Consider the following 19161-nt stretch of genomic DNA (forward strand, 5'->3'; position numbering starts at 1 on the left):
CATAACCCCATCCAGCAACATCCGTTCTCCCAAAGTCAAATCTTCCCCTCGCTTCTGAGCCTTGCAGTGTGCCCAAACCACATTTAAATTTAAAATCCAGAAAGATAGGCAGTGTTTATAATCAACATACAAAATGGCAACAAAACAATACAATATATACAATTACATAAAATAAAAGAGAAAACAGAAGAAAATTACTAAACTTAGTCACAGAAATGGCTCAGAGCTTAGCAAAGGGAAGCACTTCGATTGGGAATTGGACAGAATCTGCACAGCGAACTGATAATAATCCAGACCAAGGTTTTGCTTCTTAGCTCTTAAGTTACGCCCACACATCTCAACTTATGTCATTTGGAGCCATTCATGAAATGTTTTCAGCTCTTCAGGATTTTAGGATATCCCCAACTTAGAAGATATCTTAGCCTCTAAAGATCACAGGTGCCAGATATTAACAACATATTTTTATCATGATTTTACATGTACATAGAGAGATCAAATATGAGTTGGTTCACACCATCTATCAGAACATCATTCAGTTTGAGGAATTCTAAAGGCCCCCAGCGATGTGAATTAATGCATCACGTTATTCTCTTCGTTATGAAAATCTGTATCTCATACATATCAGGTTGATACCAACCCCAAATATTACTATCTGAACCCCGGAGTCAGGCTGGCTACAATCTGTGCTGTGTAAATAGTAGTTCTGTGTCTGGGAAAGCACACTTCTCAAGTAAACACCTCTCCTTTTGGTATCTGTTTTCCCCTAGAAGACATTTCCTGCATAATTACTTGTACACTACAGGGGTCCTCTGCTTCAAAAGAAGTTAAAGCGTTATCTATCACTTTCCATATGTTCCATTGTGGTGAGGTCTTACAAAAGGAGTTTAAATTATCAGCTCTTCCTAGGTCTTAATTAGTTTTGCTAATATCCTAGCTATATGTAATTCTCCTTCTTTACCACATGTTCATTTGTGAGGGGAGGAGGACATCTCACTGGAGATGTATTAGGAGTTTTAATTTTTCTATGAAACGTGGCTTTATTAATTCTGCAGGAGGCGATGGTAACGGAGGAGAAACTGGAAACAGGGATTATGTCCAGCCTCTAAGATTAGGGTGCTTGGGACCAGTAGTACCATCCAGTCTGGCAGTATGAGTGTGTGTGCTGTCCAGCTGAAGTAATATGCTCCCTACTTCAGCCATTTGTAAAGTACCGCACCCTACTAAAGCTTTCAGCATTTTGCCGGAAGCTGACAGATATAGTCTTAGGCCGGCGTCACACTCAGCGTAGAGAAATACGGTCCGTTTTTTACGGCCGTAATACGCAGAAATGTTCCCAAAATAGTGATCCGTATGTCATCCATAGGCAGGGTGTGGCAGAGTATTTTGCGCATGTCATCCTCCGTATGTAATCCGTATGGCATCCGTACTGCGATATTTTCTCGCAGGCTTGCAAAACCGACATCTAATGGATTTATGGGCTCAAATGTTCGTTAAAACATATATACAGTCTATATATATCTATATATATATAAAAGGCATCGTGATTACTCGCTAATCCCGCCCCCTGCACAGTAGCTCCACCTCCACATTACCACACACAATCCCACCCCCACCACATATAATCCCGCCCCCCACCACATCACCACACAATCCCGCCCCCACCACATTACCACACATAATCCCACCCCCCACCACACAAAATCCCACCCCTACCACATTACCACACACAATCCGGCCCCCACATTACCACACAATCCCACCCCCCACCACATTACCACACACAATCCCACCCCCACCACATTACCACACACAATCCGGCCCCCACATTACCACACAATCCCGCCCCTCACCCCATTACCACACAATCCCGCCCCCACCCCATTACCACACACAATCCTGCCCCCACATTACCACACACAATCCCGCCCCCACCACATATAATCCCGCCCCCCACCACATCACCACACAATCCTGCCCCCACATTACCACACATAATCCCACCCCCCACATTACCACACACAATCCCGCCCCCCCACATTACCACACACAATCCCGCCCCCCCACCACATCACCACACATAATCCCGCCCCCCCACATCACCACACACAATCCCGCCCCCCACCACATTACCACACATAATCCCGCCCCCACATTACTACATAATCCCGCCCCCCACATTACCACACATAATCCCGCCCCCCCACCCCATTACCACACATAATCCCGCCCCCCCACCCCATTACCACACATAATCCCGCCCCCACACCCCATTACCACACATAATCCCACCCCCCACCCAATTACCACATAATCCCGCCCCTCACCCCATTACCACACAAAAATTACCCGCCCCCACCCATTACCAAACATAATCCCGCCCCTCACCCCATTACCACACAATCCCGCCCCCCACCCCATTACCACACACAATCCCGCCCCCCCACATTACCACACACAATCCCGCCCCCACCACATCACCACACATAATCCCGCCCCCCACATCACAACACACAATCCTGCCCCCCCACATTACCACACATAATCCCGCCCCCCACATCACAACACACAATCCTGCCCCCCCACATTACCACACACAATCCCGCCCCCACATTACCACACACAATCCCGCCCCCCCACATCACCACACACAATCCCACCCCCCACCACATTACCACACACAATCCCGCCCCCCCACATTACCACACATTATCCCGCCCCCCACATCACCACACAATCCCGCCCCCACCACATTACCACACACAATCCCGCCCACCCACATCACCACACATAATCCCGCCCACCAACCACATCACCACACATAATCCCGCCCTCCACCATATTACCAAAAATAATCCCTCCCTCCCACATTACCACACATAATCCCGCCCCCCACATTACCACACATAATCCCGCCCCCCACCCCATTACCGCACATAATCCAACCCCCCCCACACCATTACCGCACATAATCCCACCCTCTCACCCCATTACCGCACATAATCCCACCCCCCACCAATTTATGTTTCGTTATGAAATTTGTTTAGATGCTGGAATGAATAAAAAACGCACATCTTACTGAATCCAGTTTGTTTTTTGATTTTACACTGTGAATAAAATGTATTATTAGTATTATTCAGATTTTTAATGATTATTATTGCTATTAACTTCATTTTAAGTTAATTTACTACCTGCGTAAGCGCTATTGAATGTTGTCATTATTTACTTTAGGTTAATCACCAGCAGCGTTAATTAGATAGCAATGAGCGTGCCGAGCGTTAGCTGGCTGGAAACAGCTAGTGTATATATATAATATATATATATATATATATATATATATATATATATATATATATATATATATATATACCGTATTTTCCGGCGTATAAGACGACTTTTTAACCCCCGAAAATCTTCTTAAAAGTCGGGGGTCGTCTTATACGCCGGGAATCGACTTGTACGCCGGTGTATATGGTGGGTGGGGAGGGGGAGTGATCCTGATGACGAGGGGGCGTCTCACAGGAAAGTGAGTAATCCCCATTACCTTATCCTAGCGGTGCAGCGTGGGGGTCTCAGTGCTGGGAGCGGCGGCAGCTGCTGTGTTCTGGTGCGGCGGCTCCTCTTCTGTGTGGGGCCTCTGTGCTGTGAGGTGGCGGCGGCAGCGGCGTATCTTTATCCAGTTGGGGCTCCTCCGGCATCTCCTTAGCCCTGGAGGCCCTGCCGCAACTCCATCGGTGCAATGTGGTGGCCTCCGGGAAAATGGCCGCTGCTCAGATTCAGATCTCGTGTCCCGAGATTTCGGGACGAGATCTGAATCTGAGCAGCGGCCATTTTCCCGGAGGCCACCGCATCGCACCTATTGAGCTGCCTCCGGGAAAATGGCCGCTGCATTGCACTCATGGAGTTGCGGCGGGGCCTCCAGGGCTAAGGAGATGCCGGAGGAGCCCCAACTGGATAAAGATATGCCGCCGCCACCGCACAGCACAGAGGCCCCACACAGAAGAGGAGCCGCCGCACCAGAGCACAGCAGCCGCCGCACCAGAGCACAGCAGCCGCCGCACCAGAGCACAGCAGCCGCCGCACCAGAGCACAGCAGCCGCCGCCGCCACTCCCAGCACTGAGACCCCCACGCTGCACCGCTACGATAAGGTAATGGGGATACTCACTTTCCTGTGAGACGCCCCCTCGTCATCAGGATCACTCCCCCCCCCCCCAAAAGGCACATATTCACCGGCCCTATAAGACGACATAGGGTGTATAAGAAGACCCCCGACTTTTAAGAAGATTTTATATTTTAACTGGTAAAGTTGGGGGGTCGTCTTATACGCCCAGTCGTCTTATACGCCGGAAAATACGGTATATATATATATATATATATATATATATATATATATATATATATATATACACACACAGTATATATAATATATACAGTGGGGCAAAAAAGTATTTAGTCAGTCAGCAATAGTGCAAGTTCCTCCACTTAAAAAGATGAGAGGCGTCTGTAATTTACATCATAGGTATACCTCAACTATGGGAGACAAACTGAGACAAAAAAATCCAGAAAATCACATTGTCTGTTTTTTTATCATTTTATTTGCATATTATGGTGGAAAATAAGTATTTGGTCAGAAACAAACAATCAAGATTTCTGGCTCTCACAGACCTGTAACTTCTTCTTTATGAGTCTCCTCTTTCCTCCACTCATTACCTGTAGTAATGGCACCTGTTTAAACTTGTTATCAGTATAAAAAGACACCTGTGCACACCCTCAAACAGTCTGACTCCAAACTCCACTATGATGAAGAAAAAAGAGCTGTCAAAGGACACCAGAAACAAAATTGTAGCCCTGCACCAGGCTGGGAAGACTGAATCTGCAATAGCCAACCAGCTTGGAGTGAAGAAATCAACAGTGGGAGCAATAATTAGAAAATGGAAGACATTCAAGACCACTGATAATCTCCCTCGATCTGGGGCTCCACGCAAAATCCCACCCCGTGGGGTCAGAATGATCACAAGAACGGTGAGCAAAAATCCCAGAACCACGCGGGGGGACCTAGTGAATGAACTGCAGAGAGCTGGGACCAATGTAACAAGGCCTACCATAAGTAACACACTACGCCACCATGGACTCAGATCCTGCAGTGCCAGACGTGTCCCACTGCTTAAGCCAGTACATGTCCGGGCCCGTCTGAAGTTTGCTAGAGAGCATTTGGATGATCCGGAGGAGTTTTGGGAGAATGTCCTATGGTCTGATGAAACCAAACTGGAACTGTTTGGTAGAAATACAACTTGTCGTGTTTGGAGGAAAAAGAATACTGAGTTGCATCCATCAAACACCATACCTACTGTAAAGCATGGTGGTGGAAACATCATGCTTTGGGGCTGTTTCTCTGCAAAGGGGCCAGGATGACTGATCCGGGTACATGAAAGAATGAATGGGGCCATGTATCCTGAGATTTTGAGTGCAAACCTCCTTCCATCAGCAAGGGCATTGAAGATGAAACGTGGCTGGGTCTTTCAACATGACAATGATCCAAAGCACACCGCCAGGGCAACGAAGGAGTGGCTTCGTAAGAAGCATTTCAAGGTCCTGGAGTGGCCTAGCCAGTCTCCAGATCTCAACCCTATAGAAAACCTTTGGAGGGAGTTGAAAGTCCGTGTTGCCAAGCGAAAAGCCAAAAACATCACTGCTCTAGAGGAGATCTGCATGGAGGAATGGGCCAACATACCAACAACAGTGTGTGGCAACCTTGTGAAGACTTACAGAAAACGTTTGACCTCTGTCATTGCCAACAAAGGATATTTTACAAAGTATTGAGATGAAATTTTGTTTCTGACCAAATACTTACCGTATATACTCAAGTATAAGCCGAGATTTTCAGCCCAAATTTTTGGGCTGAAAGTGCCCCTCTCGGCTTATACTCGAGTCATGATCGGTGGTGGGGTCGGCGGGTGAGCACTGTCATATACTCACCTAGTTCCGGCGTTCCTGGCGCTCCCCCTGCCTGTCACACTATCTTCGGTGCCGCAGCCTCTTCCCCTGAGCGGTCACGTGGGACTGCTCATTAGAGAAATGAATAGGCTGCTCCACCCCCCATAGGGGCGGAGCCGCATAATTCATTTCTCTAATCAGCGGTGCCGGTGACCGCTGACAGAGGAAGAGGCTGCGGCACCGAAGAACAGCTGTCCGGGGGAAGGAGCGGGACGCCGGGAGCAGGTAAGTATCGCATATTCACCTGTCCTCGTTCCACACGCCGGGCGCCGCGCCATCTTCCCGGTGTCTCTCCGCTCTGACTGTTCAGGCAGAGGGCGCGATGACGCATATAGTGTGCGCGCAGCCCTCTGCCTGATCAGTCAGTGCAGAGAGACGCCGGGACGGGACGCCGAGGAGCTGCAAGCAAGACAGGTGAGTATGTGTTTTGTTTTTTTTTATTGCAGCAGCAGCAGCAATGGCACAGCTATGGGGCAATAATGGACGGTGCAGAGCACTATATGGCACAGCTATGAGGCAACGGTGCAGAGCACTATATGGCACAACTATGGGGCAACGGTGCAGAGCACTATATGGCACAGCTATGGGGCAACGGTGCAGAGCATTATATAGCACAGCTATGGGGCAACGGTGCAGAGCACTATATGGCACAGCTATGGGGCAACGGTGCAGAGCACTATATGGCACAGCTATGGGGCAATGGTGCAGAGCACTATATGGCACAGCTATGGGGCAACGGTGCAGAGCATTATATATATGGCACAGCTATGGGGCAACGGTGCAGAGCACTATATGGCACAGCTATGGGGCAACGGTGCAGAGCATTATATATATGGCACAGCTATGGGGCAACGGTGCAGAGCATTGTATATATGGCACAGCTTTATGTGGAGTATCTATGGGGCAATGGTGCAGAGCATTGTATATATGGCACAGCTTTATGTGGAGCATCTATGGGGCCATAATGAACGGTGCAGAGCATTATATGTGGCACAGCTTTATGTGGAGCATCTACGGGGGCATAATGAACGGTATGGAGTATCTATTTTTAATTTTGAAATTCACCAGTACCTGCTGCATTTTCCACCCTAGGCTTATACTCGAGTCAATACGTTTTCCCAGTTTTTTGTGGCAAAATTAGGGGGGTCGGCTTATACTCGGGTCGGCTTATACTCGAGTATATATGGTATTTTCCACCATAATATGCAAATAAAATGATAAAAAAACAGACAATGTGATTTTCTGGATTTTTTTGTCTGAGTTTGTCTCCCATAGTTGAGGTCTACCTATGATGTAAATTACAGACGCCTCTCATCTTTTTAAGTGGTGGAACTTGCACTATTGCTGACTGACTAAATACTTTTTTGCCCCACTGTGTATATATATATATATATATATATATATATATATATATATATATATATATATATAGAAAGAAAGCACTGGTGAACTCATCAATGCAAAAAGACCTGGGCGTCCACGGAAGACAACAGTGGTGGAGGATAGAAGAATAATCTCCATGGTGAAGAGAAACCCCTTCACAACAGCCAACCAAGTGAACAACACTCTCCAGGAGGTCGGCGTATCAATATCCAAATCTACCATAAAGAGAAGACTGCATGAAAGTAAATACAGAGGGTTCACTGCACGGTGCAAGCCACTCATAAGCATCAAGAATAAAAAGGCTAGACTGGACTTTGCTATAAAACATCTAAAAAAGCCAGCACAGTTCTGGAAGAACATTCTTTGGACAGATGAAACCATGATCAACCTCTACCAGAATGATGGAAAGAGAAATGTATGGCGAAGGCTTGGTACAGCTCATGATCCAAAGCATACCACATCATCCGTAAAACACGGCGGAGGCAGTGTGATGGCTTGGCCATGCATGGCTGCCAGTGGCACTGGGTCACTAGTGTTTATTGATGATGTGACACAGGACAGAAGCAGCCGAATGAATTCTGAGGTATTCAGAGCCATACTGTGTGCTCAGATCCAGCCAAATGCAGCCAAACTGATTGGTCGTCGTTTCATCCTACAGATGGACAATGACCCAAAACATGAAGCCAAAGCAACCCAGGAGTTAATTAAATCAAAGAAGTGGAATATTCTTGAATGGCCAAGTCAGTCACCTGATCTCAACCAAATTGAGCATGCATTTCACTTGTTAAAGACTAAACTTCAGACAGAAAGGCCCACAAACAAACAGCAACTGAAAACCACCGCAGTGAAGGCCTGGCCGAGCATCAAAAAGGAGGAAACACAGCGTCTGGTGATGTCCATGAGTTCAAGACTTCAGGCAGTCATTGCCAGCCAAGGGTTTTCAACCAAGTACTAAAAATGAACATTTTATTTAAAATTATTGAATCTGTCCAATTACTTTTGGTCCTTTTAAAAACAGGGTGGCACATGTTAAGGAGCTGAAACTCTTAAACCCTTCATCCGATTTTAATGTGGATACCCTCAAATGAAAGCTGAAAGTCTGAACTTCAACTGCATCTGAATTGTTTTGTTAAAAATTCATTGTGGTATTGTCTATAACCAAAACTAGAAAAATGTTGTCTGTCCAAATATATATGGACCTAACTGTGTATGTATATATATATATATATATATATATATATATATATATATATATATATAAATAATTGAGACACATATATATATATATACAGTGGGGCAAAAAAGTATTTAGTCATTCAGCAATAGTGCAAGTTCCACCACTTAAAAAGATGAGAGGCGTCTGTAATTTACATCATAGGTAGACCTCAACTATGGGAGACAAACTGAGAACAAAAAATCCAGAAAATCACATTGTCTGTTTTTTTAGCATTTTATTTGCATATTATGGTGGAAAATAAGTATTTGGTCAGAAACAAACAATCAAGATTTCTGGCTCTCACAGACCTGTAACTTCTTCTTTAAGAGTCTCCTCTTTCCTCCACTCATTACCTGTAGTAATGGCACCTGTTTAAACTTGTTATCAGTATAAAAAGACACCTGTGCACACCCTCAAACAGTCTGACTCCAAACTCCACTATGGTGAAGACCAAAGAGCTGTCAAAGGACACCAGAAACAAAATTGTAGCCCTGCACCAGGCTGGGAAGACTGAATCTGCAATAGCCAACCAGCTTGGAGTGAAGAAATCAACAGTGGGAGCAATAATTAGAAAATGGAAGACATTCAAGACCACTGATAATCTCCCTCGATCTGGGGCTCCACGCAAAATCCCACCCCGTGGGGTCAGAATGATCACAAGAATGGTGAGCAAAAATCCCAGAACCACGCGGGGGGACCTAGTGAATGAACTGCAGAGAGCTGGGACCAATGTAACAAGGCCTACCATAAGTAACACACTACGCCACCATGGACTCAGAACCTGCAGTGCCAGACGTGTCCCACTGCTTAAGCCAGTACATGTCCGGGCCCGTCTGAAGTTTGCTAGAGAGCATTTGGATGATCCAGAGGAGTTTTGGGAGAATGTCCTATGGTCTGATGAAACCAAACTGGAACTGTTTGGTAGAAACACAACTTGTTGTGTTTGGAGGAAAAAGAATACTGAGTTGCATCCATCAAACACCATACCTACTGTAAAGCATGGTGGTGGAAACATCATGCTTTGGGGCTGTTTCTCTGCAAAGGGGCCAGGACGACTGATCCGGGTACATGAAAGAATGAATGGGGCCATGTATCGTGAGATTTTGAGTGCAAACCTCCTTCCATCAGCAAGGGCATTGAAGATGAAACGTGGCTGGGTCTTTCAACATGACAATGATCCAAAGCACACCGCCAGGGCAACGAAGGAGTGGCTTCGTAAGAAGCATTTCAAGGTCCTGGAGTGGCCTAGCCAGTCTCCAGATCTCAACCCTATAGAAAACCTTTGGAGGGAGTTGAAAGTCCGTGTTGCCAAGCGAAAAGCCAAAAACATCACTGCTCTAGAGGAGATCTGCATGGAGGAATGGGCCAACATACCAACAACAGTGTGTGGCAACCTTGTGAAGACTTACAGAAAATGTTTGACCTCTGTCATTGCCAACAAAGGATATATTACAAAGTATTGAGATGAAATTTTGTTTCTGACCAAATACTTATTTTCCACCATAATATGCATATAAAATGCTAAAAAAACAGACAATGTGATTTTCTGGATTTTTTGTTCTCAGTTTGTCTCCCATAGTTGAGGTCTACCTATGATGTAAATTACAGACGCCTCTCATCTTTTTAAGTGGTGGAACTTGCACTATTGCTGAATGACTAAATACTTTTTTGCCCCACTGTAATATATATATATATATATATATATATATATATATATATATATATATATATATATATGTACTGTATTTATATTTAATTCAGCGCGAGATAGCACAAAAACCGGTAATTCAATTGCCGGCTTTTGCTATCTCCTTCCCAAACCCGACAGGATATGAGACATGGTTTACATACAGTAAACCATCTCATATCCCTTTTTTTTATTACATAGTCCCCTTTACTAATGTAACAAGTGTCTGTGTGTAAAACTTGGTGTCTAGCTATTAAATTAAAGGGTAAAATTGAGGAAAAAATTGGCGTGGGCTCCCGCACAATTTTCTCCGCCAGAGTGGTAAAGCCAGTGACTGAGGGCAGATATTAATAGCCTAGAGAGGGTCCATGGTTATTGGCCCCCCCTGGCTAAAAACATCAGCCACCCCAGAAAAGGCACATCTGGAAGATGCACCTATTCTGGCACTTGGCCACTCTCTTCCCACTCCCATGTAGCGGTGGGATATGGGGCAATGAAGGGTTAATGTCACCTTGCTGTTGTAAGGTGACATTAAGCCAGATTAATAATGGAGAGGCGTCAATTATGACACCTATCCATTATTAATCCAATAGTACGAAATGGTTAATAAAACACACACACATTATTACAAAGTACTTTAATGAAATAAAGACACAGGGTGTTGTAATATTTTATTGTTCTCTTAATCCACCTGAAGACCCTTGTTCTGTAAAAAAGGAAAAATAAAAAATCAACAATATCCCATACCTTCCATCGTTCAGTCTTGTCCCACGATGTAAATCCATCTGAAGGGGTTAAATCATTTTACACCCAGGAGCTCTGCTAATGCAGTTGTGCTGGTGGATGTAAAACCCCGGGGAATGAATGGAAAGCAGGGGAATGTCCAGTAGTTACCTTGAGTCGTGGTGATGCGCCCTCTGCTGGATGTCCTCATATGAACTCGAGCGTGGGAACTTTTCCCCCCAGAAACAATGTATATATGAGGGGAGAGCTTCAACACTAAACCAGAGTTGCACTCATTTATGGTAGACCATTGGAGCTACTACTATAATTCGTGACCAGAAAAGTAGAAAAAGTATTAGTGCCTCCATTTCAGGATAGATTGTGCAGTAATCTGAATTCCTTAGGATTGAAAACAGAATGGAATTTATGAAGTACAGTGAATCCATGAAACCAGGGCTCGAGCCATGCCAACACATCTCCTGCAGGTGGGAATAAATGCATACTACAGCCATCAGCCCAGCACAGCTTAGAGATACAGTATATCATGGCACAGGTGTAGAGTTTTTTATGTAGTTTATCGCAATCCTGTTTTAAAAGAAAAGTCAGGATAAAGGGAAAATCTGTTGTTATGGTACAGAAATTCACACTTGGCCCAGTCATTGCACATGTAATGTTGTCGAACATAAAAGCGAAGTTTGGTCAGAAAGACTGGACCTGGTCTCGTAGGGACAATATGAGCACATTCAGCAGCACAGAAAGGAGAGAAGGTAGATTCATCCAATATCAGGGATCTAAAAACGACCCAAGCGACAAATAGTAGGATGAACAGCCATAGACATACTATTAGGAAAGGTGTAATCTGCCACAGTCTGTTTAGGCTTTTCGTGTTAGGGTACCGTCACACAGTGCCATTTTGATCGCTACGACGGCACGATCCGTGACGTCGCAGCGATCGTATGATTATCGCTCCAGCGTCGTAGACTGCGGTCACACGTTGCAATCACGGCGCTGGAGCGATGCCGAAGTCCCCGGGTAACCAGGGTAAACATCGGGTTACTAAGCGCAGGGCCGCGCTTAGTAACCCGATGTTTACCCTGGTTACCAGCGTAAACGTAAAAAAAAAAACAGTACATACTTACATTCCGGTGTTTGTCCTCCGGCGTCTCAGCTTCTCTGCACTGTGTAAGCACAGCGGCCGGAAAGCACAGCGGTGACGTCAGACGTCACCGCTGTGCTCGCTTTCTGGCTGGCTGGCGCTCACAGTGCAGAGAAGCTGAGACGCCGGAGGACAGATACCGGAATGTAAGTATGTACTGTTTGTTTTTTTTACGTTTACGCTGGTAACCACGGTAAACATCGGGTTACTAAGCGCGGCCCTGCGCTTAGTAACCCGATGTTTACCCTGGTTACAAGCGAACGCATCGCTGGATCGCTGTCATACACAACGATCCAGCGATGTCAGCGGGTGATCAAGCGACGAAAGAAAGTTCCAAACGATCTGCTACGACGTACGATTCTCAGCAGGATCCCTGATCGCTGCTGCGTGTCAGACACTGCGATATCGTATGGATATCGCTGGAACGTCACGAATCGTACCGTCGTAGCGATCAAAGTGTAACTGTCTGACAGTACCCTTAGAATGTAAACGAGATCCTACCAGTTTAAGACTCATTATATTAGAACAAAAAACAGAAAATGTGTCTTATAGGTTCCAAAGACTTGCAAATAGGGAATCCTATTGGTTTATAAACTACCCATGCTTAAACCGGAGGGCCTGAATGCGAACATTGAAAATGCGACAAAATAGCGGTATTTTTTAAATTATCTGTGGGTATTTTGGTTGATGCCATGTATGTATATTTTTCTTTATATGTATTTTATTGTGCATCCAATATGCATTTTACATCTATTTGTACTGTTTTGTATAAGAAAGGTTTCTATACAATAAACTGTGCTCCATAAGTGCGGTTTAATTAATGAGTTAAGCAATTGGATTAGTGATGACGTTTTGGAGGATATATAAGACTCACTATGTATTATTTGTATATGCCTGAGGAAGGAGCTGGTTCACATTGGAAATGTGTAGCATTTTAAAATGAAAACATTTTTTTTGTTCATTTGTTTTGATACCCTGTGAAGGGTTAAACTAAGATCAAAATTAAAGCAGGCTTCATTTTGTGCTTTTCGACTATCTTGCTCTTTTGAGATAAATTTTGTTACTAGGTAAAGTTCACAGCTGTTATGAGACCTTGATTGTTTCAACCTGGACAGGACATGAGACTGAGGGTGTATTGTTCTACGAGACTTTGACATACAGACTGTTCCTGCATTCTTATAGGTTAAGAACTGTGAGCGTGTTCTTATGCTGATTGTTTGAAGTATAACTTCTATGATTATGAAAAGTGATACACAATAAAAGGGGGTCAGAAATCTGCTCGATCCTCCCAAACAGTGACACATGTCTCCGTCTGGTCATTTTCAGTTGCCGGCAACGCCATGGTAATTAATTTGAAAATCACTAGGTCAACCGTGAAGGGTCACTTTAGATCTTCCCTCAACAACCCAACTTTATGGCTGAGCACTTGGCAGCGCTTTTCGAAGCCCTGATTTTTTTTCCTTCTTCCTATATCAGAGATCTTGCAAGCCAACAGCATCATTACCCTCCACTTTCTCTGAGAGGTCCATCATAACATATTTCTAACTTGTCAGCACATTCTAAGTACGCTGTCATTTTACTTTGTAGTTTACAGATCTGGGCAGGTAACAGTCAACGTCTACTAACCCCAGGGGGTAGGTGGATCCTCCAGGTTGTAAGTTCTATAGAAAAGGGCTTTCAATGCCCAAAGTGATTAGATCAGTTTTGGGTGGAGGAGAATGTTGTGGTCTAGAGGCAAAACTGGTGATCGCACAATTGTAATATGGTCGGACTACAACACTGATAAAGCAGCCACAGCCGGTGACTGAGAAGAATCTGTGACTTCTCTGCATTTAGTGGTTACTACTCACCTGGGTAATCATATGTAGGAATCTCCTCTTTACACCACTCATCACCCCTCTCATATGTCTCTGCAGTATTAACATAGGTCAGATTTTCACCCTGAAATAAATAATGTAAAAGTCACAGACAGATGGAGAAGTCACATCTATGATCAGCTCTAATCCTGCAATCTCCACCGTTCTCATTACACAAGTGTAAAACATATAATACTGGTGGATAAAACAAGACTGAGCACAAGACCTCCACAGCCATCTACACATCATAGGGGAAGTCTCATGACAGCTTCTCTCCATCTACCTGATGATCATGAGGAACACTGGGATCTTCTTGTTTACAGTCCTTTGGAAGAAGAGGATGGGGACATCTCTCTGGTGTTGTCCTCTTACTGGATAGTTCTGGAGGAAACACATACAGGGACCAAATTCATTCTTTACATACAGATAATTATATGCTGTGAGTCCTGTCTATTACCTGGTGATGTGAGGGGCTGGGGAACCTCCATCATCATGAAGTCCTTGTACAGATCTTTGTGTCCTTCTAAATACTCCCACTCATCCATGGAGAAATAGACGGCAGCATCCTGACACCTTATAGGAACCTGACACATAAAATGATACCGTCATCGCCCCGATCCCTTCATAGCATTACTGTATAATGTCCCAGCATTCTCAGCAGTGTCACCTCTCCAGTCAGCAGCTCAATCATCTTGTAGGTGAGTTCTAGGATCTTCTGATCATTGATGTCCTCATGTATCAGGGGAGACCCCGTGATTGGGCTTAGGGGTCTTCCCGATTTTTCAGACACAGGGTCCTGACAGCGCTCAATAAAGGTCTTCTTCACTACTGTGTAATCCTGGTTATGGAGAGACACATTAATAAATCTCTCTACAGACATTTCCAGAGTCCTCACCTCTCCAGTTCTGTCCATCTGTTATTCCCCTAGATGAGCATGATGTAATATGACGTCATCAGAATCTCTCACCTTTCCAGTAAGCCTCAAGAGGATTTCTAGGGTGAGGTGCAATATTTTCTCCGCCATCTTGTCTCTGTCCATATCCATCTTTGATGGGTAATTTCGAAAAATTCTCTTATACAGAAGATCTTTACTGAGAGGATCTGATATTGTAGAGACCTGAATGAGAAGTAGATGAGCCAATGTAACATCATAAAAATCTTGTACAATAATACAATTACTGGAGATAAGGGAAACATATGAGGAGATTTATTATTTTACAGTATTTAGTTTTCTTCTTTACATCTACTAATAAAACCTACCGTATATACTCGAGTATAAGCAGAGATTTTCAGCCCATTTTTTAGGCTGAAAGTGCCCCTCCCAGTTTATACTCGAATCATTGTCCCAGAGGGTCAGCGGGGGAGGGAGAGAGGCAGGAGTCGGTGGCTGTCACATCATAGTCACCCCCTCCTGGCACGGTCTCTGCACTTCTGTGCTTCTCAGATGGTCTCCGTCTGGCAGCTCTTCCTGTGTTCAGCGGTCACGTGGTACCACTCATTAAAGTAATGAATAGGCATGGAGCGCATATTCATAACTTTAATAAGCGGTACCATGTGACCGTTCAGCACTGGAAGGAGCTGCCGCCCCGGGACAACGGAGAAGCAGGGAAGGGCAGAGACCGCGCCAAGAGGGTGATTATGACGGGGAAGGGTGTGTCATGCGATATTCACCTGTCCCTGCTCAACCGCTGGGCTGTGTCTTCCGCATCCTCTGGCTGTGACGTTCACATCAGAGGGCGTGATGATGTGGTAAGTGCGCTCCCTGTGCCTGAACAGTCACAGCCAGAGGATCCGGAACACACAGCAACGAGCGGCGGTGGAACGGGGACAGGTGAATATCGCAAGTGCCGGGGGCCTGAGCCAGCGGCAACACCGGCACCTAGCCCCCATAACGCGCCGGTATACCCGCCTCCTCAGGACACCGGCACCTGGCCCCCAGTGACGAGAGGTGAGTATGTCATTTTTTTTTTTATCGCAGCAGCATATGGGGCATATTATTCTATGGAGCATCTTATGGGGCCATCAACCTTTATAGAGCATTATATGGGGCATATTATTCTATGGAGCATCTTACGAGGCCATCAACTTTTATGAAGCATTATATGGGGCTTATTCTATGGAGCATCTTATGGGGCTATCAATTTTTATGGAGCATTATATGGGGCATATTATTCTATGGAGCATCTTATGGGGCCATCATTAACCTTTTGTGCAGCATTATATGGGACATATTTAAATATGGAGCACTTTATGGGGCCATTATTAACCTTTGTGCAGCATTATATGGGGCATATTTTTTGTATGGAGCATCTTATGGGGCCCATCATGAACTGTATGGAGCATTATATGGGGCTCCTGATTCAATATGGATATTCAAAAACAATTAACCTACTGATGTCTAAATTAATTTTACTTTTACTGGTATCTACTTTTATTTTTGAAATTTACCAGTAGCTGCTGCATTTCCCACCCTAGGCTTATACTCGAGTCAGTAAGTTTTCCCAGTTTTTTGTGGCAAAATTATGGGCCTCGGCTTATACTCGAATATATGGTATATATTTTATGCCACAGACAGCAAGCAGTTTCTTCCTCAGTGTCAGCAGTTGAACACGTTTCTCATAGACTCTTTTATATCTTTATCTTTTATAACGCTAATTCTCGTCTCAGTTACCGACACTGGAATCGGCATTAGCAATACTGCAGGAGATATTCATTACACGTGACAAGAGAAATTACTTTATGATGAGGACGACATCTTGATCTTCTACTACGGCTCTAGAAACATACAGTTGTGGCCAAAAGTATTGACACCCCTGCAATTCTGTCAGATAATACTCAGTTTCTTCCTGGAAATGATTGCAAACACATTCTTTGTTATTATTATCTTCATTTAATTTGTCTTAAATGAAAAAACACAAAAAGAATTGTCCTAAAGCCAAATTGGATATAATTCCACACCAAACATAAAAAAGGGGGTGGACAAAAGTATTGGCACTGTTCGAAAAATCATGTGATGCTTCTCTAATTTGTGTAATTAACAGCACCTGTAACTTACCTGTGGCACCTAACAGGTGTTGGCAATAACTAAATCACACTTGCAGCCAGTTGACATGGATTAAAGTTGACTTGACCTCTGTCCTGTGTCCTTGTGTGTACCACATTGAGCATGGAGAAAAGAAAGAAGACCAAAGAACTGTCTGAGGACTTGAGAAACCAAATTGTGAGGAATCATGAGCAATCTCATGGCTACAAGTCCATTTCCAAAGACCTGAATGTTCCTGTGTCTACCGTGCGCAGTGTCATCAAGAAGTTTAAAGCCCATGGCACTGTGGCTAACCTCCCTAGATGTGGACAGAAAAGAAAAATTGACAAGAGATTTCAACGCAAGATTGTGCGGATGTTGGATAAAGAACCTCGACTAACATCCAAACAAGTCCAAGCTGCCCTGCAGTCCGAGGGTACAACAGTGTCAACCCGTACTAACCATCGGCATCTGAATGAAAAGGGACTGTATGGTAGGAGACCCAGGAAGACCCCACTTCTTACCCCGAGACATAAAAAAGCTAGGCTGGAGTTTGCCAAAACTTACCTGAAAAAGCCTAAAATATTTTGGAAGAATGTGCTCTGGTCAGATGAGACAGAAGTAGAGCTTTTTGGGCAAAGGCATCAACATAGAGTTTACAGGAGAAAAAAAGAGGCATTCAAAGAAAAGAACACGGTCCCTACAGTCAAACATGGTGGAGGTTCCCTGATTTTTTGGGGCTGCTTAGCTGCCTCTGGCACTGGACTGCTTGACCGTGTGCATGGCATTATGAAGTCTGAAGACTACCAACAAATTTTGCAGCATAATGTAGGGCCCAGTGTGAGGAAGCTGGGTCTCCCTCGGAGGTCATGGGTCTTCCAGCAGGATAATGACCCAAAACACACTTCAAAAAGCACTAGAAAATGGTTTGAGAGAAAGCACTGGAGACTTCTAAGGTGGCCAGCAATGAGTCCAGACCTGAATCCCATAGAACACCTGTGGAGAGATCTAAAAATGGCAGTTTGGAGAAGGCACCCTTCAAATATCAGGGACCTGGAGCAGTTTGCCAAAGAAGAATGGTCTAAAATTCCAGCAGAGCATTGTAAGAAACTCATTGATAGTTACCGGAAGCGGTTGGTCGCAGTTATTTTGGCTAAAGGTTGTGCAACCAAGTATTAGGCTGAGGGTGCCAATACTTTTGTCTGGACCATTTTTGGAGTTTTGTGTGAAATGATCAATGTTTTGCTTTTTGCTTCATTCTCTTTTGTGTTTTTTCATTTAAGACAAAATAAATGAAGATAGTAATACCAAAGAATTTGTGATTGCAATCATTTTCAGGAAGAAACTGACTATTATCTGACAGAATTGCAGGGGTGTCAATACTTTTGGCCACAACTGTATTTGGCCAGAGTCCGTCACTGACTCCATCCCCACCGGCCATCTATATGAATGTTTCCTGTCTTCCCCGCGCTGTAATCTTCCATCATGTTAGATCTTATGTCTGATTCACACACAGAAGTTTGAGGCTTTTATAAGAGATTTTTTGTTTACACAAACACCACGGACCGAAGCTTTCTGATCCCAAAGTCTCCATGTACAGTGTTTTATGGGGATTATTTCTTCCCCTAGTCTTTTGCTATATTACAAGGAAAACACCAAAAAAAAAAAAAAAGATATTAACCCCTTCACGACATGCGCCATATATGTATATGTACGGAGCATGTAGGGTCTCCATGTTTGATGTGGGCTCAGGCGCAGAGCTCACATCTTTTCCGCAACATGTCAGTTGATTTCAACAGCTGACTTGTGCCCCTAAAAACCTCGGAAGGAATCGTGATCCACCCGTGGCTGTTAACCAGTTAAATGCTGCTGTCATTCTCTGACAGCATTTGCAACGATCGCACCGAAGCACGTCACTAACATGATTGTGGGTCACCGACAGTTTGGCATGACAACCTGGGGTCTGCAGGAGACCCCTGTGGTTGTCATTGCCGGATAGCTATGGGTGCCGGCAGCCATCGGCACTCACAGCAAGTGAACATTTCTGCTACACAGAGCAGGGCTGAAGCACTGCTCTGTGTAGCACAAGCGATCGGATGATTGCAGCTTCCATTCTCCCATGGAGA

General features: G+C 44.6%; 1 protein-coding gene across 1 annotated transcript in view; it reads right to left on the bottom strand.

The window, feature by feature from the left end:
- Window positions 1-19161, bottom strand: part of LOC143767591 (uncharacterized) — a 31348-nt gene that overhangs the window by 3120 nt on the left and 9067 nt on the right. The window contains exons 2-6 of the mRNA XM_077256006.1: window positions 14981-15130; window positions 14681-14851; window positions 14471-14597; window positions 14297-14394; window positions 14008-14098 (exon numbers count right to left, since the gene is read on the bottom strand). Coding sequence (XP_077112121.1) covers window positions 14008-14098; window positions 14297-14394; window positions 14471-14597; window positions 14681-14851; window positions 14981-15130 — 637 coding nt within the window. The remainder of the gene's footprint in view (window positions 1-14007; window positions 14099-14296; window positions 14395-14470; window positions 14598-14680; window positions 14852-14980; window positions 15131-19161) is intronic.

Source organism: Ranitomeya variabilis, chromosome 4 (genome assembly GCF_051348905.1).
Source record: "Ranitomeya variabilis isolate aRanVar5 chromosome 4, aRanVar5.hap1, whole genome shotgun sequence".
Lineage (NCBI taxonomy): Eukaryota > Metazoa > Chordata > Amphibia > Anura > Dendrobatidae > Ranitomeya > Ranitomeya variabilis.